We start from the raw sequence: 24,652 nt of genomic DNA on the forward strand, positions 1-24,652 counted from the left end.
CTGGATTGATGACATTGGGAAGGGTTTCCCTTTGGAAGGAAATCCTGGGGACCTTCCTTAGAATCATGGAATGATTTGAGTGGGAAGGGATCTCCAAAGGTCACCCAGTCCAACCCCAGGGACACCCTCACCTAGATCAGGGTGCTCAGAGCCTCCTCAAGCCTCACCTTGAGCATCCCCAGGGATGGGGTTGAACATCCCCAAGGATGAGGTTGAACATCCCCAGGGATGGGGCTGAAGATCCCCAGGGATGGGGCTGAAGATCCCCAGGGATGGGGCTGAACATCCCCAGGGATGAGGTTGAACATCCCCAGGGATGAGGTTGAAGATCCCCAGGGATGGGGTTGAAGATCCCCGGGGATGGGGCTGAACATCCCCGGGGATGGGGCTGAACATCCCCGGGGATGGGGCTGAACATCCCCGGGGATGGGGCTGAACATCCCCGGGGATGGGGTTGAAGATCCCCGGGGATGGGGTTGAAGATCCCCGGGGATGGGGTTGAAGATCCCCAGGGATGGGGCTGAAGATCCCCAGGGATGGGGTTGAACATCCCCAGGGATGGGGCCTCTCAGCCACCTCCCTGGGCAACCTGGGCCATTATTCCTCTGATGGAACAGTCTAGAACCTCCCTTTTGGAGGAACTACCCGGACCCTATGGCACAAAAACCTCCCACCTCAGATGCTTTAGGTAAAGATGAGAGGTTACCTGAGGTAAAAAAACCAATAAATTAAACCATTGTGAGGGCAGGGCTGTGTCTGGTGAATCCTTCCTCAGGCTCCCAGTCCGACCCAGTCCCCTCAGTTCCCACTGACTGACAACGTGGGCCGCAGCCGAGGGGACGCCACAGTTTCCCCTTCCCTCTCCCCTTTTCCCGGAGCGAAGGGAAGTTTGTCCCGCGTGTTCCCGGGAGAAGCCTGGGGAACCGGGGGATGGAACGGGAGTCGGGAAGCGGCCCTTCCATAGCCGGACTACATTTCCCAGCGTTCCCCGCGGCGCCGCCCGCTTCACCTCCCCTCATGCGGGCTCCGCGCATGCGCAGCGGGAGGCGCTGGCGACGTGGAGACCGGAGGCGGGCGGGAACTGGGGGCGGCCCTGAGGGGAGCAGCGGGACGGGACGGGTGCCGTGTCCTCGGCGTTGCGTGGCGGGTCGTTCCCGCCGTGGTGTTGGAGCTGCGGGAGCTTCCTGCTTCGCTGCGTGGAGGAGGAGCGGCGCTGAGGGGGTAAGCGGGGCCTGGGAGGCACCTCCGGGCCCGCCTCACCTCAGCACCTCAGGGCGGTGATGGCGGGGCGGGTGAGGGCTGAGGGGCTGCGGGTCGGTGGCGGGTCCTCTGCCCGCCTCTTGCCTTGTCAGTGGTGGGGAGGGCGTCGCGGTTGTCCCCCGGTCGCGGCACCCATCGTTGCTCGTCCCCATATCGCGATAGAGCGCTGCGCTTCTGAGGTAACCCCGCACCGGCGCTGCGGAAAGGTCCCGGGGACGCTCCCTGGGGTGGGGGGGGAGCAGCGGCAGCCGCCCTGGGCCCCCCCTTCACCCTCCCCAGGGCTGAGGGGCCTGAGGTGGCCCCGGGACTCCCCGGCGGGGTTTCCCCTCTGCCCCAAACCCCCACAGCCAGGGCGGTGTCGGTTCTACCTCTGCTCCATCCATCATTTGTACCTTTAACCACGTTCTTTGGTGGTGAAAAAGAGGATGAAATAGCGTGTTTGTTTTTTTTTTTTTTCTCTTTGCTGTTATCAAGCAAACTTTTTTTGTTTCTTTTTTTTTTTTTTTTTTTTTCCCTTTAGCTGCCGGTGGTGGTTTTTGCAGTACAGCAGCTCTCCCTTTTGCCAATTTGTTTTCATACTTCTGAAGGAGAACATGAAATGGGTTTAGAGGAGGATTTGTATCGTCCCTTAATTGACATCAGGATTTGTTTTGTATGTTTTCATGCCCAAGCTTCTTTTCTCTCCTTGTTTTATTTCATTTTTTAAGCCTTTTATGCCGAGCGGAACGATCTTGTGAGGCTGTAATCTGATTTCTTTTGCTGCGTGTGCCGAGGGGATGACAGTGTAGGGCTGCAGATACAATCATCTGAGGTATCTGGAGAAGTAAGGAAATTGCTAATGTTGCCTCCATGGAGCACTTTTTGAGCTCAGGGGAGTGGACAGAAGCTCCCGGGTGGTTGGGTCCCGTTTCCTCACAGAGGCTGCCGGGTTGTGTAATCCCCCATTTTGTCAGTTCCCAAGTGAAAACCGTTGAAGTTTCTGCAGTTGGGGTGACTTTAAAGTCACCGTTGCTCTTCAGATGGCCAGGAGCTCAGGTAGGCCTTGGTTTTGCTCTCTCCTTGGGATGTTTCCCTCTTTTTTTTTTCACTTTCTTTCATTAGGAGAAGCTTGTGGACAACCCTGGGGACCGTGCTCAACCTTCTCACCTGGCTGGAGCAACCTCCTTTTCCAGTGCACAGCATCCACTGCTTAATATTTAGTGATCAGTTCAGTAAAAAGTGAATTAATACCACACCAACATAGCTCTGGTGCTGCGGGTGATGTTGTCAGGTGACAAGGAGGATCCCAGAATGTTTGTCACATGCTTAGGACAGACACTTGGGCACGAGGTTAAGCCTGGTGAATATTGGCAGCCTTTTGTTTGCAGAAGATACTAACAGTCAGAAAGCCTGTTTGGCAGCTCCTCAGCTCTTCTGGAGGTGGCTGTGGAAAGATGGTATTGGTATTTCTTCCAAATGTATTCTCCAGGGTTGGAAAGCTTATTGAGCCTTGCTGTAATTGCACGTTTTGGCAAGGAGAATTTCATTTGCAGGAGATAAGGGATTTAAATCCTGAGGTGTAGTGTAATGCAGGCTGAGGTGTGCAGACAAAACAGATACAGCCTGCTGAACAACCTGCATTTCTTTTAGTGCTCTGGGTAGACTTCTAGTTGTGGGCAACATTTACAGCAGAGACAAAACAGTTCTCTGTTAAAAATATGCATAATGCCAGTTTGTGGGAAGGGTCAGGTGCCAAAATAATTGTGGAAGCTTTCAATAAGGGCAGAGAATACCAATGATGAAAAAAAAAAAAAAAAAGGCAGACCTTTTTATGACCTTTAAATGCAGACCTTTAATGGACATCTAAGTATCTTTCTGAAGCCTGCAAGGTGGTTGAATTTTTCTTTTAAAAACATTTCTTTGGCCATTAGACAGATTTTTTCTTGGTGTCAGAGTGAAATAAGTCTTAAATACGTGTAGCAGTAACCTTAACAACCCTTCCAAAAAGAGGTGACTATACCAAGCTAGTAGCAACTTAACTGGGGTAGGTTTAACATTATTTGTGTCTCGTCCAGCCCAGCTGCTCATTTTAATTATGGTAAAAACTGAATTCATTACTATAAATTAATTTTAGATAGGTATACTGAGTATTAAAAAAAAAAGGGGTGGGGGGAAATTAATCCAAAATTCTCAAACTTCCATATTGAGCAAAGGTTCCAGCACTGCCCATGAGAGGTTATCAGGTACCTTGTGTAATATTTTCAAAACCATTGCTGTACTTGTGGTAATAAAAGTCCCTTTTTTGCCACTGGATGAAAAGAATATTGGTGCTGATATGCAGTGTATTCTGAAGCTGTAAAGTCAGGTGTCAGTATGAGTTGTGCATATTCTTTATTAGGGTTTTTTTTTTATTATTTTGAAGCTCCATATTGCATTGATTTCCTTGTTTAAAGTTCAGGGTGTTCTCATTTTATAGTTCCAGCACAGCTGTTGTGGGAGCAGCAGGAATCACATTGGTGAGGGCAAACAAAACCTTTTTTAAAAAAAAAAAAAAAATCTGCCTTCTTCAAGAAGCTGAATTAGCTTTGGAATTTGCATTTCTTGAAATGGAAAGTGCTTTATAATTTAACAGGAGAGAAGCTGAGCCTTTTATGCAGAAATACAAAGTGTGTTTGACCCCATCCTTCCTCCCTTCTCCAGGATGTGTTGCAGATCAGATGAAAGAAGTTATTCCTGCATTTATTCCAGAAAACACTTGTTCTGTTTGAGTTCCCACTTTTCTTTGATATGTGGGAATGTAAGAGTAAGAACAGAGATAATTTTATTTATTGGTTTTAATTACCACCACTCCTTCCCTCAGTGCTAAAATGAGGGTTGTCATGCTGTCATTCTAGCCTCAAATTCTAGACTTTGTGCAGTAATTACTTAATAGGGTGTCAAAAAAAATCCCCTCAGGGTTCTTACAGCTCTAAGTGTTGTTATTTCACAGCAAATTTAAGAGGTTTCTCAGCCTTCAGGGGGTTTTGGTGCACATGGATTGTGTTTTAGGGTGGGACTGTGAGTAGCAGCATTAAAAATGGACAAAATTAAGAATTCCCTAAGAGATGCTGTGGAATTTTCCACTCATGAAGTAGAAACATGTTTTGCTGTGCATGTGTAACTGAGACAAAAATATACCTGAATGCTGGAAGAGCTAATTTATCTGTGAAAGTGAAATGGAAGCTCTGAAGTGTTTTCTGCTTCTCAGCAGAAAACTGTTTGTGATGTTCACAACATTGTGGCTGAGGGGAGAGAAGACAAAAATTAAACTTCAATTAATGGTGTCATTAAATGGCTTTCTTACCTCACTGAAGGGGTATGGGGATGAAAATATAATAAATAGAATAGTTTGGGGGTTTAGGTCTTCAAAACAGTATCATCATTTGCCACAAGCAGGTATTTTGCTTATTGGTGTCCAGTGTCCAAATGGTTTTAATATTTTTTAGAGCAGATGTTTTTGTTCTGAGAAAAAAGGTTGGAACAGTGAGAAAGAAGGAATGGCATTTTTCTGTCAAGCTTTTTAGGATCTGATATGATTTCAGAGAGAGGCAGTTTGAGCAAGGTCCAGTTCAGGACAAGGCTGTGAAGGTGATCAGTGTAGGTGACTGGTGGTTCATCTGAAATAAACTATTTAGAGATGAATAAACAGACATCTCCTTAGTGATCAAAATTAGTAGATTTTTTAAACAAAGACAAAGGTTTAACAGTATCATCTCTTGTTAAACAGGCACAGTGTCTGGCCTTGCTCACATCCCATTTCTTCTGCCTGGAATATGCTGCCTAAGCAAGGAAGGCTTGAAAAATCCCTGCTCCAGTTGTGAGCAGAACAACTCCTGTAGGTGGGCATGAAGTAAGCAGATGGTGCTCTTCAGAACCAGGCTGTTACTGATGACTGACTCCCCCATCAGAAGCCTGTGGAAAAGGAACTGGAGCAGAAATATCCTCACTTTTTTTTTTTTTTTTTTTTTCAGCTGCTGCTTGCCTTCCTCATGAGGAGCCTTCCTTGCCTGCAGTAAATGTAGCAGGATTAATCACTGCTGCTATGTGCAAGGCTCTTCAGGCTTCAGTGGAGCTCTGTGAGGTCTTTATTTATCTTACCACAGGGCTGCTTCCTTCAGGCTCTTCCTACAGAAGAGGAAAGCACTGGAGTTACTGGTCAGGAAGACCAAAAAAGATGCTGTTCATCCAGCTGAGAAAATGATGGATGAGTCAGTTTCTGTTGAGAGTTACCTAAAGATGGAGTTTTCTTGATTTTTCTTGCCCTTAAGCATTGTGTTGATCACTTTGTAGTTGTGAAAGTGCATCTGTCCCAAAGTGCTGAGCTTTAAATAAGCTTTGTTTTTTTTGGTTTTTTTTTTGGTACTTGGTGAGTGGTTAGTGTGATCCCAGACAGCAGCCATCAGACTTGGTCAAGTCTGAAAAATAGAGGATAGAGGAGAAACACAGAATTTGACCTATGTCTAGGCAGATAGATGGTATTTGCCCTCAGCTTTTGAAGTCAAAGCCCTTTATGGTCAACAGTATTCTCTAAAAGAGCTCATTTGTTATGTTTTTTACAGAAACAGCTTGCCTGTCTCCTCCTTTCCACAACAACCTTTTTTGTGTGTGTTTTTTTATTTTCTTTTTTGGTGCTTTTATGTGTCTGGACACTATCAATGTGGCAAAGTCAGCAGCATGGGTGAAGGCAGTTGGAGGAAGGAGTGTTGCCCAAAAAACCACAGTAGAAAAGAGGAGTAAAATACTAAATGGGCACAGGGGAAAGTAAGATGAGCAGAACCAGTGTTTCCCATAGAACTCATTAACTTAAAAACCAGTAGGAAACACTATTTGTGGTGAAGGGTGAGTTTATTCCCTTCTGTAATCATCCCTGCCACTTGGTTATATACTGATTATATACTGGTGTATTAGGGGATGGGAACTCTTAATAGTGCTTTGATTGCACTGGATTGCCAGGCATTAAGTTCAAGCTGAAATATTTTGACTTTTTAACATCCTTTAAAAACAAAGATTATTTTGGTGTTTGCTGCTGATTAAAAATGGCAAAAATCCCTCATTTCTGAGGGTTGTATAGTGGTTTTTTAACCCTAAAGGGAAATGAGCATGAGTTCTCATTGCTGTGTATTACTTTATCATTAGTTTAGCTTAGCAGAATTTTCCCAATTTATTTGGTAAAACCAAAGTTTTTTCACTCTTGTGCCATTTGCACCCACCTTACTTTTACTCTTGGAAAAATTATTTGTAGAGATATTCCTGGCAGCACTTGGAGTTAATCAGTACAAAGATTTTGATGTTGAGATGGACTGGGGAACCAGGTGACATTATTTCTTTTCATGACCCCAAGTGGATGGGGACAGAAGTAACTTCTCAGGCCATGGAGATTTTTTTGCAGGCTTTGGGATGTGATGAGGTGAGGATTAAAACAGCACTTGGAAGCACTGGCTCACATCAGATGGGACCTATGTGATCTCCTGGCTCTGGTTTGACTTCCTCCTTTTGTTGCCTGGAAAATAGGAATTTCTTGTATTTGGGGAATAAGCTGGGAGAGAGGAATTATCTTGTGAGTTGAAAAAGCTGCTTTGCTGGGAGCAGAAAGGTGAGGGTCTTTGTTCAGAAGGCAAAAGGAGCAGGATTTCTGCTTTACTGCAGCTTTCCCTGCTCCAGGAGGGAAGACTTGGAATAAATCCCATGAACAAACTGGAGATTTGTGCTTTAGGCCATTAGCTCTGGTGTGTTTTAGGCTACTCCCTCTGCTCCTGCATGTGCATATTCATCTACAAGGTGTAATTTAGGTTTTTTCTGGACTGTTCATTGTTCTCTGGATGCAATATCTGTTTTTAAGTTGTGTAGTGATACTTGATCTTTAAGTATAAATCTTACTGCATTAGGAAAGAGCAGCCAGAAGTAAAATCTGTTGTGTGGCCACTAAAATTAAACTATTGGAGCTGGGTAGTAACAACCCTTAGTAACTTCTGGGTCTTTTGTTGTGTGGAGAAGTCCATCTAGATTGCAGTAGTGTCATAACTGTGTGAGAAGCTTTTTGTCAGGGTTTTGTGGGATGATTTCTGGGCTCACAGTGCAAGATGATCTGAAATCTACAAATAGGAATCAGCCAAACCCCTCAGTGCAGCAATTTGGCTCCTGCTTGAATAAGCAGCATTCCATCTGGGATCTTATCAGCTTTACAGTGATCCTGGCTGCTTTGTTGGAAGGAAAAGCTTGTGCATTTGGTTTAGTTTGTGAGTCAGCAAAGCACCAAAGGTATCCAAAATGCTGTTAGATCTGGAAAAGAAATGTTGCTAGGTTTTCAGGTACATAACATCACTCCTTAATTGATTTTTAGATGCTTAAAGACCCAACCTAGAGACCAGATCTCAGATGTGAAATCATCTGCATGACCATCTGAAATTCCTGCACTTTCAGGAGTTAATTAAAAAAATACATATCTATGTAATCAGTATTATTTATGTTTTCTGCAGGCTCAGCCAGTGATGGGAAGGATAATTTTGGGAGGGGGAGCTGATTATCCTGGACTGATGAGCAAAATGTCAGCATTGGCAATGAAATTGTGAGACCAGAAGGAGGTTTGATACTTCATGAAACTCAGATCACTTAAATATAAGGTTTAGAGTGTGACGGGGAATTTTTTCCCCAAGTTCAGCAGTACCTGGAGTTACTCAGACACAGCATGGATGTGTTGCTGAATTGCTTTTCACTTGATAGGAAAAAAAAATACATTCTGGTAAACATTTAATAATTAAAAGCCTGTAGAATGGACAGTAAACTGGAGATCTATATCCATTCCCAGCTGCTTGAGAGGGGAAGGAGTCCTGATGTGCAAACCAAACTCCCTGGTGGCTGCTTGGCAGCATCTGGAGCCAAGTTTTGGGACTGAACAGATGTTTAGGAGAACAGGACACTTGCAGACCAGGCTGTGATTCTTTGGGGATGTTCCCATCTTATTTAAAAGGAGTTGTTGGTAGAGGTAATATTGTATTCAGCTGAATGACTTGCTAGTAAATTGTGTCTTTTGAGCACATCATTAGATTAATTGCTCTTCAAGAGATCATTTTTCTTTTTTTAAGTGAACCATGCATTTATTCAGTGTATTTCAAGGAAAAACAAATTGGTAGTGTACTGCTGGGGTTAGGAGTGACTTTTCTGTAATAAAAGGGGTCTTCCTGTTATTTGGTGTTTCTTGTGGCTGTCCCACTTCAGCAGGTAAGGAGGCAGAATCTGTTGAGCTTTGACCTGAAATGACCTGGAGATCCCCTGGAACAGCCTTTCTGTGCAGCACAGGGTCAAGTTTAGGAAAAAATCATGGCTGAGGACTCTAAAATGTTAAAAATAATAAAAAAAAAAGACTGTGTTCTGTTCCAGATATTGACCCAACATTTTATACCATCTAAAAAATTGAACCTGTGCTTCTTTGAACCAGAGAGGCACAGCAGGGGTGCTTCATAAGCAGAAATAATTTGCACATTTAAGTGTTACATGTTTTATTGGAGTGATTTGTGGTGAATGAAAGGTGTCTGCTAATTAATAGCAGTGTTGAAAATGCTTTAGAGTAGTGAATGAATGGAAATTTGCATCTGTCTTGGAAATGTGCTGGAGGTTGTGTTAACATGGAACCATCCAAGTTAAAGCATTGGGGTTAATCTGTGACTTGCTAAAATATTGGGAAATTAAATCTTAATTATTATTTTAAAGTTTTAAATTACTTTTAGACTGTTTTCCTGCAGGATATTCATGAATTCTGAAGGAAAAACTTGTCACCTGATGGCTACAGTTCCTTAAAATTTTGGGGTTTTGCCTTCAAAGCTGAGCCTGTGGCTTTTTAGGCTGTAGTGTGAGCTGGAAGTGCTCAGACTGCACCATAAAATAATCCATGAGCACTTCAGGTTTGGAGATCACATAATTCCTGATGGAAGGAGTTCCATACCTCTTGTATGTTGTTTCTAAGAGTGGTCACCTACAGTAAGTAAGAACTTGCTGAGGTTTTTTACTTCAGAGGAGTACATTGATTATTAACATGCTTAGGAGAAGAGAAAAAAAAACCACCTGGAGAAAAATCTAAATTTTATTTGATTGCTCTAAGCTTTGCTGCCTCACAAACAGGTAGAAGGAAAAGCTCACATAGCTGCTGCCTACTTCTGAAAGCATTGAGCTAGCAGTTGGGTTCTTCTGACACATCTCAATGGCTTCATGTTTTCACTGAGTGGAAAAAAATATAATCAGGTAATGCCTTGCTTTTCTGGCACTTGGTTTTGAGGGATTTGTTTTACTGGGGTTTAATCTACAGGACATTTGGGAAGCATTCAGAGTCTTCTCAAGAACCAGCTTGCAACCTGTCCCCATTGCCCTCATCTTGCTGGGGAGAAGGGTTGAATTTGGGAGGCTTTGGGAGCTGCAGCAGACTGGGAAGAGCTTGTGAAACACAATAAAATGGTTTTATTCTCCTTAGGAGGATGGGCTAAGGAGTGTTGGCATGGGGAGAACTAAGAATGAGAGGTTAAGGTGGAGGAATTTGAAGGTTCTGGCTGCCTCTTGGTTATCTCCTCCTTTGGGGGTTCATCTTGGAGCAGTCAGCTGCTGGAAAGCAGGAGCAGAGGCTGGGAACTTGAGGCAGAGAGCAACTTGAACTCTGTACTCCAAGAAATAAAGGTTTAAATGTTTGACCTCTGAGTCCCTTAAAGGTGTAGGGAAAAGATTTGAGGTAAAATATGGGTCCTGCAGCATTGTTGGGTTCTGGAGTAGTGGGGAGACCTGGGCTGCAGAGTGGAGATGTCCATGTACAAGCTGAACCTTTATCCTTCTAAGTAGTGATCCATATTCTTGTTTATTCTGCAAGCTGCTTTCTGCTTCAGCTTTGGTGTTCCTTGGCTTTATTTCAAAGGCTTCATTTCACTGAGGCTTGGGCTTTTTTCTTTGAAGCAGCAAAACTGGTATTCAAGGAAGATGTATTCATTCTGTTCTGTGAGTAAACATTGAACCAAAGTTCTGGAAATCCTCTTTCAGGATATTTTGTAATCCTTCAATGCATCTCCACAGTTGGTTTTTTTTTTTTGACCCAAACTTCCATTTCACTTTTAAATGTCTCTTTCTCCAAGGGAGTTGTTCACTCTAAATCTTAAATATAAGTTCTTGAAATAGCTTCCACCATGGCTGCAAGCACTGCAGCTTTTTCTTGTGTCTCTAAGTTTCTTTTAGCAAGCTTTCCTCATTTTTATACTGCTCTGTATTGATATTAAGTGCTACTAGAGTGGTCTTTTCTGGAAGTCATTGCTTCTGAAAGATGATGAATAAGAGAATCACAACTGGAGAGATTGTTCAGTCAAGGGAAAAGAAGTTACTGTTCTTATGTCTTGTGCCAGCTCTGGGATATTGAAGTTACACAGTGATGCACTGCAGAGAGCTTTTATCTGGAGGTTTTTTTCTTTTTTTTTTTTCCATATAAACTTTTAAAGCTATTAGTTACAGTTATTTCTCCTCAAAGGGTAGAAGGTTATTGAAGCTGGTGTCCTGGAAAGATGTAAGGTGCTTAGGAGCATCCCTGGCACCTGGTTAATAGCATTGTGGGCTTTTTATTTCTTTGGTAAAATGATGAGATTTAAAGTCTTCCAAAAATTAAAGGTGAGCAGTGCTGATAAGCAGAGTAGAGAGCTGAACTCTTCTCTTCTTTGCCCAATTACAAGCACAGCTGGTAATAAAAAGAGGCTTTGAGTGTGTGACTACCAACTCCTGTGGCATTCTTTCCAAAAGCAGATTATTTTACAGAGGTCAGGAGGTTTGTGGATGGTCAGGAGCCTTTTCCTCCCTTGCTGCAGGTTTTCTGTGCAGCAGTGATGTTGTTCCTGCTGACTCAGGGGCTTCCAAGGTGCAGATCAGTGATAGCATGCAGGAATTAGCTTGGTGGTGGACTCCCTTTCTTGCCAAGAGGAGTTACTTGCCTTGGGATCCATGTGTGTTCAACTGGAAAATATATTTTTGAGTAGCTTGTCAAATTGAAATTGTGAATTCCCTGCAGTTTTCCCTACTGGTGGCAGCCTTGATATTCAGAAAACTCTGACACTGTCTTCTTGCTGAATGTAATTTGTGAAAATCCAACTGAGATGGTGACTGAAGTGTAAGAGCACTGTAACTTTTAACTCCCCTGGGTGAAGTTATTGTCCCAAGTTTGTAGAAAGAAATCCTTTTAATGCCTTCCTGTTCTCCACATTTCAGGAATTCTCCAGAGTGGTAAACTGAAGCTTTCTTTGATAGCTGATTTAGGATCTGTAGATTCCTTGTTTTACAAAAGACTTTAAGCATTTCTCTTTTGTCTTTTCTTTCCTTTTTTTTTCTTGAAGAAATGAAAATTTAGGAGAGGATTTGCCAGAGAAAGAAGATGGGAGCAAATAGCAGCAGCATCAGTGAGCTTCCAGAAAATGAATACTTGAAAAAATTATCAGGAGCAGAACCCATCTCAGAGAATGACCCCTTCTGGAATCAGCTGCTGTCTTTTAGTTTCACCACTCCAACAAACAGGTAAGAACTAAATCTTGGGTAATGTATTCAGAGCAGTGACAAGTCTGAAGCCTCAAACATGATGCTGCCACTGAACTTGGTGAATTGGGCATTTTCTTTAACTCACTATTAAATTAGCAGTTAAATTTCTTTATCTGTGTGGCTTTTCCCCACTCCCCTTTCAGAGGAAGCTTGGCATGCTGCCTCTGCAAAAATATTTTCTAAATATCTACCTAAATTTCAAGTTCTGCATGTCTTTTCACTCTAGCAAGTGGTGTAGATCTGAGAAGAATGAGTATTTTTTAAGAGAATCCCTTCCTCATCTCCAGAAACACAGAACCAAAGTCCTAGTGACTTGTGTTAACCCAAGTTTATTGCTAAATTTGTTTGCCTCTCTGTTGATTATCAGTCTTACATGAAGAATCTGATATTACTTAATACCTTTAGGTATTTAAACTGGTTTTACAGTTTATATTGTCACCTGATACCTTTCTGCCAGGTGAATATCTTATTTCCTCCCTTATTATTAGCAGTATTTCCTTGCAAAACTTAACTTTTTCATACAGGGTCATTCTAAACACTTGGGCAAGAGTTTTAAATAGGCCACAATGTGTTACTGCTAAAATTGGGACCACTTTTAATCATTTATAAATTGCAAAACATGTTTTGTGTGTTGTTCTGGCCAATTTTGTTGCCCTCTTTCAATGTCTCTACTTATTTATTTTGCTGGTGAAGCAGAGCTCCTGTCAAAACAAATGGCAGTCAAAGGTATATATATATATTTTTTTTTTTTTTTCAGAAGATGAAAAACTAATCCAGATTTAGGACTGCCCTGAGCTCTCAAACCTCAAGTAGTTGGAAACCTCACAGTTTCCATGCTACAGGAGATAGCTCTGTGCTGTGTTCACAGGAGCTTCTGAAAGGCAGGGAGAAGTATTTATTTTAATCAAGTTTATTTTCTCAGTAATTAGGTCAGGTAGTTGGGACTTGAGTACTTGGACTTGAGTGCCTGTAAGTGAAAAATGAAGCAAGGGTGAGAGAAAATGGTTAAATATGTCTCTGGGAGACATTTACTAGGTATTATTTTTCTAAAGAGGGAGGAGGAGGAAGGATTTAGGAGAGAACAGCAAGAAGGTGGTGGTGTAAAGGGTTGTAAAACCTGGTGCACCTTTAACAGGGAGTGAAGGAGGAATTTTTTTGTCACAGATCCCTGAAAATGCAAAAACTCTTTACAGCCTCCCCCCAGCTAACAAGATGGACAATATTCTAAGAAGTCATTTAACAGCTCAGAGCTCTGGGGCTTTTTAGGGAAGAAATAGTTACATAGAGCCCCCCAGCAGCTCCTTTGAAATGTTCTTCTTGCTCCTCTCTCCCCCACCAAAAGAAAAGTTTTTTTCATAGCTTGCTTTGCAGCTTTTTTGTGCCTGTTTCATGCAGTCAGATCCAGTGCAGAGGGAGGTGGCTTAAAAAAAAACAAACAAACAGCAAACACAACCCAAAATACAACAAAAAATCAACCAACAAAAAAAAACCCCAAAACAACCCCAAACATAATTAAAAAAAATCAAGCAAAAATGTTGCTCAGAAGCAGGCTGAATTAACTAAACACCAGATGGTGCTCTTGCCTGGCAGTTGGAGATGTTTTGAGGCCTCTTTTGTGCAGCTTAATAATTGGAAGGAAACTGCAAGTTCCCATTAAGCTGCTTCTTACCTGGCAGAACCATCTGACAGATGATGGTGGCTGCACAGCACCCTCAGCCATTGTGTGAATCAGGGAACCTTGCCTGCAGGGAGAGAAAAATCTGAATTTCTGAGATTGAAAGCTTGCAAAATATCAAGTTAAGTTTTTTTTGGTTTAATGAGGCTTGAGGGGAAGTCAGACTTTTGACAGGAGCAAGGTGCTAGTTTGTGATTTATTTCAATTTTTTTCTGGAAAGGAGCCAGATTTCACCAAACAGGACAGAATTTTTTTTATTTGTTTGTTTTCCCAAATTAGACTTTTTTTTTCCAATTGGATGGTGCAGAATTGGTGTGCTTATAGGAGGGGATTGCTTGCAGGTGTTATTGGAAGCCATGGAAATGGTGTGTGGTGTTTTTGTGGAGGAAACTGATGGTAACTTCAGAGTAAAAGATTTAACTTCCATCCTCAGCAGTTTGCAAAGGTGGGAGTGGGGTCATTGGTCCCCTTGGGGGACAGGGAGCTGTTCTCTGGTCACTGCTTTCTGTTCTGGGGAAAGAGAAGGAGAAAAACCATGCAGAGGGGAGGAGGAAAAAGAAACAAAAGATAAAATCCCAACCAAAACCCAGGAAGGTGGTGGGGCTGGGGTGGGTTCTGCTTTTCAGGGACAGATGCCTGACACATTCACCTGGTTATCATCACACAGTGCAGGGACATTTGCATCCATGTGTTTAATTAAAGCTCATGGGATTTTAGCACTTCTCAGTGGATCTTTTCTTTCCAGTGGGGAAGATGTGAATAGTTCTCTGCTTTCCAGAAGCTGCTGAGGATTAGGCCAGGGATCACAGCTGCCCAAGGAAAACCTTCTAGGCTGCCAGCCTGAGCTGGATCTCTGAGCAACAACAGTCTCTTAATCCCTAGAATCAGAAGCCCAGGGCCTTGGTTTGAGAGCTATGGAATCACTGGAAGGTGAAGGTGTGGTCCCCTGTCTCATCTTCCAGTGGCCCTGCTCTCTCTGCTCTGCTTTTCCTCATGCTTTGCTTTTCTCAGCACTTTTTACTCTTATGCTTTGTCTTTTTGCTTTTCTCCCTTTCCATTTGGTTCATCTCTTCCTCCATTTCTCCCTGGATCACTTCTGCTTGCTCTGCCCACCCCTCTGTGTCAGTACACATCAGGTTTTTCAGCATTGCTCATTGCCTCCCCATGTCTTTATTGGTTTATATTTTCACTCTATTTAACTTTTGACTTTTTTGCCTTTTTCTCTGAGGGCCACAAAATGGTTTGCAGGAGGGCATCAATTTTGCCACCACTGGCTACAGATTTGCTGTGCTCCCTCAGCAGTCCCTCCTGCAAGATGCAATTGTCTTCATCAGGAGCTAATCTGCCTGCAAAACAACACAGCAAAAAGAAGTGTTTATTTTTTTCAACCCAGTTAATTCCTTGGATTGCTTCCTAGGGATTTTGGGGGGCACAGCAGGAAAAGGTGGGATTGCTTAACCCACCTGTGCCATCCAAAACTGGAGACAGAGGCAGGTGGTCCAAGCAGAGCTGGCTGCTGGGAGTGTAATATTCTGTTTTTCTGGGCTGTTTGGTGTTAGAATCATAGAATCATAGAATCCTAGGGGTTGGAAGGGACCTGGAAAGATCATCTAGTCCAACCCCCCCTGCCAGAGCAGGGCCCCCTAGAGTACATCCCCTAGGAACGTGTCCAGGTGGGTTTTGAATGTCTCCAGTGAAGGAGACTCCACAACCCCCCTGGGCAGCCTGTTCCAGGGCTCTGTCACCCTTACAGTAAAAAAATTTTTTCTGATATTCAACTTGAACCTCCTATGCTCCAATTTACACCCATTACCCCTTGTCCTATCACTGGTCACCACTGAGAAAAGCCTAACTCCATCTCCCTGACACTCACCCCTTACATATTTGAAAACATTGATGAGGTCACCCCTCAGTCTCCTTTTCTCCAAACTAAAGAGACCCAGCTCCCTCAGCCTTTCCTCATAAGGGAGATGTTCCACTCCCTTAATCATCTTTGTGGCTCTGTGCTGGACTCTTTCAAGCACTTCCCTGTCCTTCTTGAACTGAGGGCCCAGAACTGGACACAATACTCCAGGTGTGGCCTCACCAATGCAGAATAGAGGGGGAGGAGAACCTCTCTTGACCTACTAACCACCCCCTTTCTAATGCACCCCAGGATGCCATTGGCCTTCTTGGCCACAAGGGCACATTGCTGGCTCATGGATGCCATGATGTTAAGTTCATGATTCCTCTCATTATGTTAAGTTTCTGAATGTTTAAGAGAGGGTATTAAATGGGAATAATTCTGGTCTGGGCATTCACAGCCCCTGGTTCTGAATCAGCCTTCAGGGGTCAGAAATGAGCTGCTGGGGAATCCCTGCTTGCTGCCCATGACCCCCCTGGTGTGAGCCAGAGTAACCTAGGAGCAAATCTTGAGTCTCTGGAAGGTAAAGCCACTGGGGTCCTACACATTCCAGGAGTAGTAGGAGAGGAGTAATGTGCATGTAAGTGAGAGGAAAAGGAGAAGCTACCAGGAGTTTAGTTTTAGGTTTCCTTCTTTTCACTGGAAAAGGTGATTGTGATCTCTTCTTCCATAAAGCAGGTCATGGATACTGAGCAGGTAAAATCCCCCTGGGTTACAGATGTCCCTACTGAGAAACTTGTGGGTTCAGCCCTGAGGAAGTATTCTTGGTGGCCTAAGTTCACACTCTCCTGCATCTTCCTTTTTTTTTTTTTTCTTTACAGATCTTTATTTGTTGCACAGAATGGAGCAGAATTAAACCAGTATAAAGCCTCTTAAATCTGCCACTTCCTACATTTCAAGTGGCTGAATAATTTTTTTGGAAAAACAAGACACAGCTTTTCTGGGGGACTTTAAAAGTTATTGTTATGAGCAAGAGCTGTGAAATTTACTTTGGAGTTTTAGCACTGGGTTTAGGCAGATCTTTGTGTTTGTCTGGCTCTCCTACCAGTTGCAACCTCCTCCTTAGCAGTGGTGTTAATTACAATTCTTTCCTGATGGAAAACTTAAAACCAGACTTAACTAACACAAAACTTGCTGAAAATCATGTGCTTAATATTTACTGTTTAGCTTTGTTCCTTCCCTGGAGTTTTTTTTAATGAGTGCCTGGTTCAAGAATGGTGTGCATGAGGCTTTTTTATGGGAAGACATAAAAATGAGCAGCTTTTATGGTACATTTTTAAATTGGTACAATAAATTATCTGCAGCTTTTTATTCTTTTGACTTCTTTCCTCCAAAGTAGTCCATTAAAGTCAACATTCACACAGTAGGAATTTACTGAATGTGTTGATTCTTCTGTTTGCTGTTGGATGGCAAGGAGAAAAAGCTTTACTTAGAGAAAAAAAACTGTCAGGAAAGATGCTCACTCTTTTTTTTTTTTTCCTCCTCTTTTAGGGGGACAGTTTTCTGCTGCAGTTCAGCTCATTCTTATTATAATTGCAGTTTGTATGCAAATTCTTGTGCCATGTTGAGATATTTTAACGTAGAGAACCACACTGAAACGTGTGGTTTCATCACTGAGATGGTGATATCTTGAAAAAGGATAAAACCCATGTGCTTCCAAGACTGCTGCTGGCTGGCAGCAGCTTGCACTTTTTTATTAATGATGGTTTTGCTGTGGGACTGGTGCTGAATTTAAGGTGAGGCAACTGAAATGAATTCAACTGCTCTAAACTAAATCCACTGAATTTGCGTTTTCCTTTTTAATTTCCTCCTCTTTTGGGAAGTAGTAATTTTTTACAATAGTTGCCAGAATAGCTGACTGCAGAATTCAGCTTTCTGGTAATGAAAAGCCAGAAATAAAAATCTGCAGTCAGTGAAAACTATGGTTTGGTTTGGTTTTTTTTTTTTTTTTCAGCAATAGACTGCTTAATTTACCATTCTTCTCCACCTCTGTTGAAAAGATGTTTTTTTACAGAAAACCACCCTGCTGATGAGGAAACTCTTTGTACTGTGAGTGTGTACTGCAAATACAGAGTGCTTAAATCCCAATATAAATAGAAATAACTTCAGATCTGCAATGGTAGGGGAGCCATTTCAGCAGGACAAAGCAGAATTTGTGTTGTCTGAACACTGTTTCATTATTCTGGTTTACTTGATCAGTGCCTAAACATTTAATAACTCATTTTCACTCAACAGAAGGTAACAGTTTTGGTTCAGTATTCCCCTTTTTTTGAGTTAATGTGTGTGGATCCAGTTCTCACATGGCATTTAGATGATAGTGCAGGTTTGAGGGATCAATAATAATAAAACAAGAGAAACCCATTGCTTGTGTAACCATTTTTATTTTCTTTCCCTCTCCCTAGTGCTGACTTAAAGCTTTTGGAAGAAGCCACAATCTCAGTCTGCAAGTCTCTAGGTGAGAAATTGGGGGAAAAAAAAACCCTCCAGAAAAAGCAGACATAATGTGTTTGTATAGAAATCTTGATGATGTTGGAATTTGGGTTCATTCTAGATATTATTTGGGCTAAATTGTGTCAACTTCTGCATGCTTTGTAGTCACATCTTCTTTTTCCTCATCCAGTGGAGAAGAATCCTCGGACAGGAAACCTTGGCTCCTTGATTAAAGTCTTTCTTGCTAGAACCAAAGAGTTAAAAATCTCAGCAGAATGCCAGAAGTAAGTGCCCAGAAAAAAAAAAAAAAAAAAAAAAAAAAAAAGCTGTTTGTGCCACTTCACTTGTAAAACATTGCTTTTGCTGCTAGCTCTTGAGTGGTTTACTTTCCTAGTTAATGCATCACAGACCAAAACCTAAAATCTTCTTAAATTGTTCTTTGAAACTGAAGAAACATGAAGCACTTTCCAAACACAGAATATTGAGTGTAACAGGTACACAGATTGCTGGGGGAAATGACAGGTTTTTCTTCCTGTTGTGTGTTCCATGCACCATTTGTACACAATTGTGTTGGATTCCTGGTTGCCACTGGTTTAGAGCAGTTTAAAAACCACCTGATCTTTCCAGCTAAAACTTAAATGGATGAACCAGTGTTTTATCTGGGAAATATGTTGAGTAGGCTTAGATTTGAACACAAACTTCTGTATAAAGAGATAGGTTTCAAGATTAGTGACAGTGACTAATCTTGACACTGTTTTTTTGTCACAGTAACTGTGACTGGTTTTGTTTACCCCTTTTCAGCAGTAGGAAAGACCTCCAGGAGGCTCAGGGCTATGTAGTTTTTCTGGGAAGTTTTCTGGAATTGTTCCCTCACCCAAAGAGAAATGTCCAATTCTCATCAGATTTGGCACTTCAAAAATGAAATCTTGCTTTTTAGTGCCTCCCTGCTCCCACAGTTGCCCTCAGCCTTTTTCCTTATATCTGGAGGAAAAAGTTATTTTCCTTCCCCTAAAAGAATACAACCCCATTCCTTGCTAAGCTTGTAGTGCCTGGGTAGCTTGGGATGCTTCTTTCATCCCCAAAAACCTTGAAAATGCAGCTCCAAGCAAGAGCTTGACTGGGTGGTGTTGTATGGGCTTCCCAGCAGTTACTTCTTTGGACTCAAAACCATGTAATGAGGTGATACTTCCCTTTTGTTCACAAAACTTGGAAAACTGTTGTGTGTGCTGCACAAAATAACCTTGCAATATTGTGCTCCTGAAGTCCCTAAATGCCTGTGGTGATCTGCAGCCTGACTGGGAAAAGGGTTAAGGTTGAGGCAGGCAGAGCAGTTCTCATATCAAAGCTGCTGAAAGTTGTCAGATATTCCTTTAGCTGAAATCCATAGGATCCAGAACCCTCCAGGAGAATGCTGAGCCACCTGGGGAGTTGTTTGAGGAGTTGTACTTCTAGCAAAGATGATGGTTTTAGCCAACACTACAAGCTTAGCAAGGATTGGGGTTGTATTCTTTTAGGGGAAGGAAAAAAACAGCTTTTAAAAATATATTTTTAGGTTGGTTTGGTTTTTTTGCTGTACCAACAACATCTCCCTGCTTGTGCACTTTGCCTTTTCCTTGTTTCAGTAGTAGGAACCCCTCTGCCTCTATTTTCTTCTGGTTTTTCAGGCATTTTTGCAGGTAAAGCATTCCTCATCCTTCTTTGTTTCTTCTTTTCCAGTCACCTCTTCATCTGGCAGGCTCACAATGCCCTGTTTATTATTTGCTGCTTGCTGAAAGTCTTCATCAGTCGAATGTCAGAGGAGGAGCTGCAGCTTCATTTCACTTATGAAGAGAAAGGCCCAGGCTCATATGGTGAGTACACACACTGCTGCTGGGGAAACAGAACCCACAGGGACCTAAAAACTTCTCCTGTTTGTAGAGGTGGTGGTGTTAGACCTCTTCAGGAGGTCCCTGTCTCTCCTTCACTCAGGGTGACTCAACTCCTGGTTCTTGTGGCTGGGGTAGATCCATTTTTCTCCTGACTACTCATTCACTCCTTCACAGTGACATTTATTAGCCATGATTTTTCTGCCTATTTGGTGGCCAAGATGCTCAGCAATTATCTTTGAGCAGATGGCAAAACTTTTCTAAAGTTTTACACACTCTGGTGAACCTTTTAAAGAGATGTGAATTCTCTTCTCCAGTTGTGAGCTTGGTGGGATTAATCTGATAATGTATTTTAGAAAGTTTGTTTGATAAATGAAAAATGCATATAGATCATGGATGTCTAATGACATAATTGCCATGTTTGAATGTTGAGATATTATTTTTTTGCTTATTTTCCTAATGAATTGCTGCTGAGTAGTTAGTGGAAAGTAACAGGCCCACCACAAAGCACCTCTTTCTCCTACGACCCATTTAGTCTTGGTCCACCTTTTTTTCAGGACGATCATCATCAAACTCAGGCTGCTTGTGCTGCAGTCAGTGAGAGCAAAAGCACTGGAATATGGGAAAAAAACCCCAAAATACAGAGGTTTTGAGATGCAAAGTCTCCTGCTCACTGACTGCTTAACAATATGTCTTGTTTTGGCAGATTTTGGATGGCCAAGGCTTGTTGAGTTGTCTGGAGACAAGTTCATCCTGATAATTCTTACCCAGGAGCATTTTATTTTCCTCCTGGACTTTGCAATTCCTTCTGCAGGTCCAGTGTGTGCTTTGCCCTCCAGGAATATGCTGGAAGCTCAGAAGAAAGCTGTGCATTTGTGCTGTCAACAAAAATGGGATTCTTGAGGTTTTTTTTTTTTTCCTTTTCCCCAAAGGCTGTGAGTGTAAGGATGTTGTAGCCTGCCAGGAGAAAGTTGGAATGAATAAATTGCACAGGAGCAAGTTGCTACAGTGCTGTTTGCTGCTTTCCTTCAAGAATAATCAGACCCTTAGGAGAAGTTTGTCCCTTTTGGCAGTTTTCAAATGGTTCTGTAGGCCAGGAAGTGCAAGCTTTGTTTCTTCACCCATAATGAAGAATTTTCATCTAACTTGAGAGAATGTTGCACAATTTTTTAAGTCTCATTGAGATTTAAGCTTTAAGATTCAGCAAAAAAAAAAAAAAAATCAATCCTGTTATTGACAAATCCTTACCTGGACTCAGCCTGTGGTGAGCTGAAGCTGGGGTTAATCTTGTTAGCACAAATAATTCATCTTTTGTGAGGCTTCTGCTCTCTGTATCCTGGTGGTTTCTGTGCTGTGGGTCAGAGGTGTAAGGGGATCAAACCATCTCTTCATTTCATCTCCTCCCTGACCTGCAATAGGAAAATTTATTCATTCACCATAGAGAAAATTTTATCACAAGGCTGCTGAGGTCTTAATTTGAGGTCTCACAGCAGAGAAGAGGACACAGAAGAGGGAATAAATACCCTGAAATGATTTTATGAGCCTTCACCTGTCACAGGAAGGAGATGAGGGATGGCAATTAATTTATGTACTCACTGCTGCCACTCTGCAGGGGAAGTTGGGAGCTTTTGAGAGTTTTAATAAAACACCAAGCCACAAAACCCAAAGCAGCTTTAAGGCTGTGTATTCCATTGAGTGAGTGAGGCTTTAGGTTCTACAAGCAACAGATTATTTCATTACTGGGGTCCAGGGTCTGTCCTGGCTGTTGGATATCATTTTGTCAGTGTAAGTTAAAAAAAAATAAATCTATATATTCATTTTAAAGACCTCACCAGACCATAAAAAAAACCCCAAAAACCTTGTTGGTCCCTGTTTATAGCTCACTCTCACGTTAGAGATTTGGCATGCAGCCCCTCATTGTCTTGGCAAAGAGAAGAATTCAGCAAGAATTCATGTGGCCCAGTGAGGAAAAGGATACATTAATTATTGCAGCTGAATGACAGGGATTACAGCAATTAAACTTAAAAAAAAAATTAAAAATTAAAAAAAAAAAGCATGAAAACCGTCTTCCATTCTCCCTCCTTTGCTTAACACTCTTCTTGACACTTTCTTCTTCAAGAAAACACTTTTCTTGCTTCATTTTTGAGGGGAAAATCTTTCATCTCTTTCATCTTCAAATAACATTATTCTCTCTTCAGATGAGTTTTTTGTATAGCCTGGGGGAATAAAACATCCTGAAAATGCACTCTCTTGAATTCTTCATCCTTTTTTTGCTTTTCCTCTTTTCCTCAATTGTCAAGAGAAAAGAAATGAGGTGTTTTGGGAACTGATCAGCAGTCTTGCTCTGGAAGCATCTTCTGGACTGATTTTCTGGGCTTCAGTGGTTTCTGTCTAAGGGTAAAAACTCCTAATAAATACTCCTGGTAGTTTTTTACTAACAGGAGCTATGTTCTGTTACTTGTGGGGGATCCTTTAGAAAGGAAACCATATTTCCATGGCAAAAAAAACCAACAAACAGCCCTGATTTCCTTTAGAACATGCAGGACACTAGGTGACCATTTTTAATGTGTTTTTAGTAGCCTGCTTGTGGAAAGAAAAGAGTTTGGCTTTGTTGGGAATATTCCCTCTGGTGTGCTGCTTCAAATTGTGGCCTGGATTTAGGGACAAACTGTGTTAAACACAGCTCCATAACCTGGCCATAAAGTTGTGTTCAGTGCAGGGTGTTTTTGATGGAAAATAAAAAATCAAGAAGCATTTAGGTAAGCATGATGCTGTAAATGCCTATGGGATAATAGAGAGGGAAAAACTAGAAAACCCCATTTACTGCCATATGTTGTAGGCTTGTGTTTTTATTTTGAAAGCAGAAAAAATTCCTAGTGGGCCAAGATATTTATCTTTGTTTTTTCTTTACTGTTATCTGACAACTTCAGAGAGTTCAGTAAGTTTTTTCCTCAGGAAGTCTTGTTTTTTTCCAGTTGCATTGAAAAACTACAGTCCTTGTGTCAAGCACCATCACCTTGGTTGCTTAGAATACATTTTTACATGCTCAAAATGCTTTTTAAAAATCACTTTTCATCATCCCGTGCATTTTGTCACATTGGGTAGAGAATAATTTCTGCTCTCTTAGAATGAACTCTGGAAATTCATGAATCCTTCATTCAAGAGATGTGGATGTGCATTTTTGCAAAAAAATAGTGTGGATTGGTGGCATATTCCTACAATACCAGCAGCTCATTAAATTTCTCCACCTGTTATTAGTTATTTGTTTTATATATCAAAGACATAAAATCACCATTTTCTCTATTCATAACTCCAATTTCCTTTTATTTCAGTAGAGTGCCATCTACTTAAGGAATTTCTCTTAAAATATTGTCTGGATCTATAAGTTTAATTCTGGGCTTTCTTTTGCTATTTGAAAATCCAGAAAACTTGTGATATGTTTCTTTTCAGGGGCAGAGTGTGAAGACCTCATAGAGGAACTGCTGTGTTGCCTCATCCAGCTCATTGTTGAAATTCCTCTCTTGTAAGTTGGATTATTTTTATTTTTTAATTCCTGCATGTGTGTTAATCAAGTCATTATGTACTACTGATTTCTGAAATGCCAGCAAATTGATACTGGAGAAGAGAGAGGTGGCCAAGAGGAATATTTCTGTAGACCTCCAGATTTGTTGATGTGGCTGTTTTCAGGCATCTGAAATTGTTTTTTGGAAATCAAGGTGTTTTTTTAGCACCTGTCCTGAGAAATTTGAACTTTTTTTTTTTTTTCCCCAAGACAACCTTGAGCAAAGAATAGTGTTAATAGAAATTGTTTTTCATGTTAAATTGTGTTTGTAATCCATATCTAAATTCCTAGACAATGGAACAGGCTGCCCAGGAAGGTGGTTGGGTCACCATCCCCAGATGTCTTCAAGGGTTCTTTAGGGGGATTTGGGGGAAAACTCTGTGGAATAGGGATGATGGTTGGGCTGGATGATCCCAAGAGGCTTTGCCAACCTGAAAGATTCTATGATTTTAAAATGCAGTGCCCCAAAAACATCTCAGCTTTGAAAAGTTCTCAGATTATCTGGTGTCTGCTGTATGATCATGTCTGTCACACCTGACTCTGTCATCTGTAGATGACTTATTTTTTATTCACTTCAGGTTGTTCCTTGGGTTGGAAAGCTGACAATAATGCAGTAGTTTTTGAAGTGTTGCTGTCATTAAACCAAGCTCTGTCAACACTGCATGAGGGTTTTGGGTAGGTAATGAACTAGTGATTCCTGGAACAGATACACTAATTTTTTGGAGCAGTTTAGAGAAAGTACAAAGGCCTTAAAGGACTGGGATAGATGGGGAAGTTCACAAATCCTGCAGGGTTGTATTTTCCCTCCTTGGAAGTCCCAATATCTATGGAGTCCAGTAAACTTTTTCTCTCTTTCTGGCAGAAAAAAAAGTTTTACAGAAGTGATTGGTCTTAAGCCTTTTCACCAACTGTTTTATTTATTCTGGGTGAGGCTTGAGGAGGCTCTGAGCACCCTGATTTAGGTGAGGGTGTCCCTGCTGGCTGCAGGGAGGGGACCTTTGGAGGTCCCTTCCCACCCAAATCATTCTTCTTTGTGAATATGGGTGCTGGGAGTGGAAGTAGCTGTTGAAAGCACTTAGTTTGGTGCTTAATATAAGAATGGCTTATTAAAAAATAGGACTTTACAAAGCCTATAATCTTTAATATGCATCTGGATTGAAAACATACCCAGTTTTCATGAGGGAGAGGTGTGGAAGGCTTTTTTTGCTGTCTCCTTGAGAAATTTTGACTGCAATAGGATGCTACTGAATTGTTAAAGATAATACACACTCTAAGTGTTAGTATTGTTTTTTTTACCAGTCTAGCTTGTTTACTACTGTTAATGCCTTAACAATTTTATCCCTATAACATCAAAGAGGAAGTAGGTGAAAATATTGGTATCTCTAATACAGAAT

At 41.7% G+C, this 24,652-nt stretch overlaps 1 protein-coding gene across 3 annotated transcripts in view; it reads left to right on the forward strand.

Moving 5' to 3' along the window:
• The first annotated feature begins 1,084 nt into the window (after positions 1 to 1,084).
• Positions 1,085 to 24,652, forward strand: part of DYM (dymeclin) — a 164,898-nt gene continuing 141,330 nt past the window's right edge. Inside the window, exons 1-6 of one of the 3 annotated variants that reach the window (XM_071731262.1) lie at positions 1,085 to 1,221; positions 11,625 to 11,802; positions 17,804 to 17,856; positions 18,022 to 18,115; positions 19,548 to 19,681; positions 23,147 to 23,219. In XM_071731262.1, the coding sequence (XP_071587363.1) occupies positions 11,663 to 11,802; positions 17,804 to 17,856; positions 18,022 to 18,115; positions 19,548 to 19,681; positions 23,147 to 23,219 (494 nt within the window). In that variant the 5' untranslated portion in view covers positions 1,085 to 1,221; positions 11,625 to 11,662. Of the gene's footprint in view, positions 1,222 to 2,235; positions 2,296 to 11,624; positions 11,803 to 17,803; positions 17,857 to 18,021; positions 18,116 to 19,547; positions 19,682 to 23,146; positions 23,220 to 24,652 lie in introns of those variants that run through there. The other 2 variants (XM_071731264.1, XM_071731263.1) reach the window with 2 other exon arrangements.

Source organism: Heliangelus exortis, chromosome Z, assembly GCF_036169615.1.
Source record: "Heliangelus exortis chromosome Z, bHelExo1.hap1, whole genome shotgun sequence".
NCBI classification, from domain to species: Eukaryota; Metazoa; Chordata; class Aves; order Apodiformes; family Trochilidae; genus Heliangelus; species Heliangelus exortis.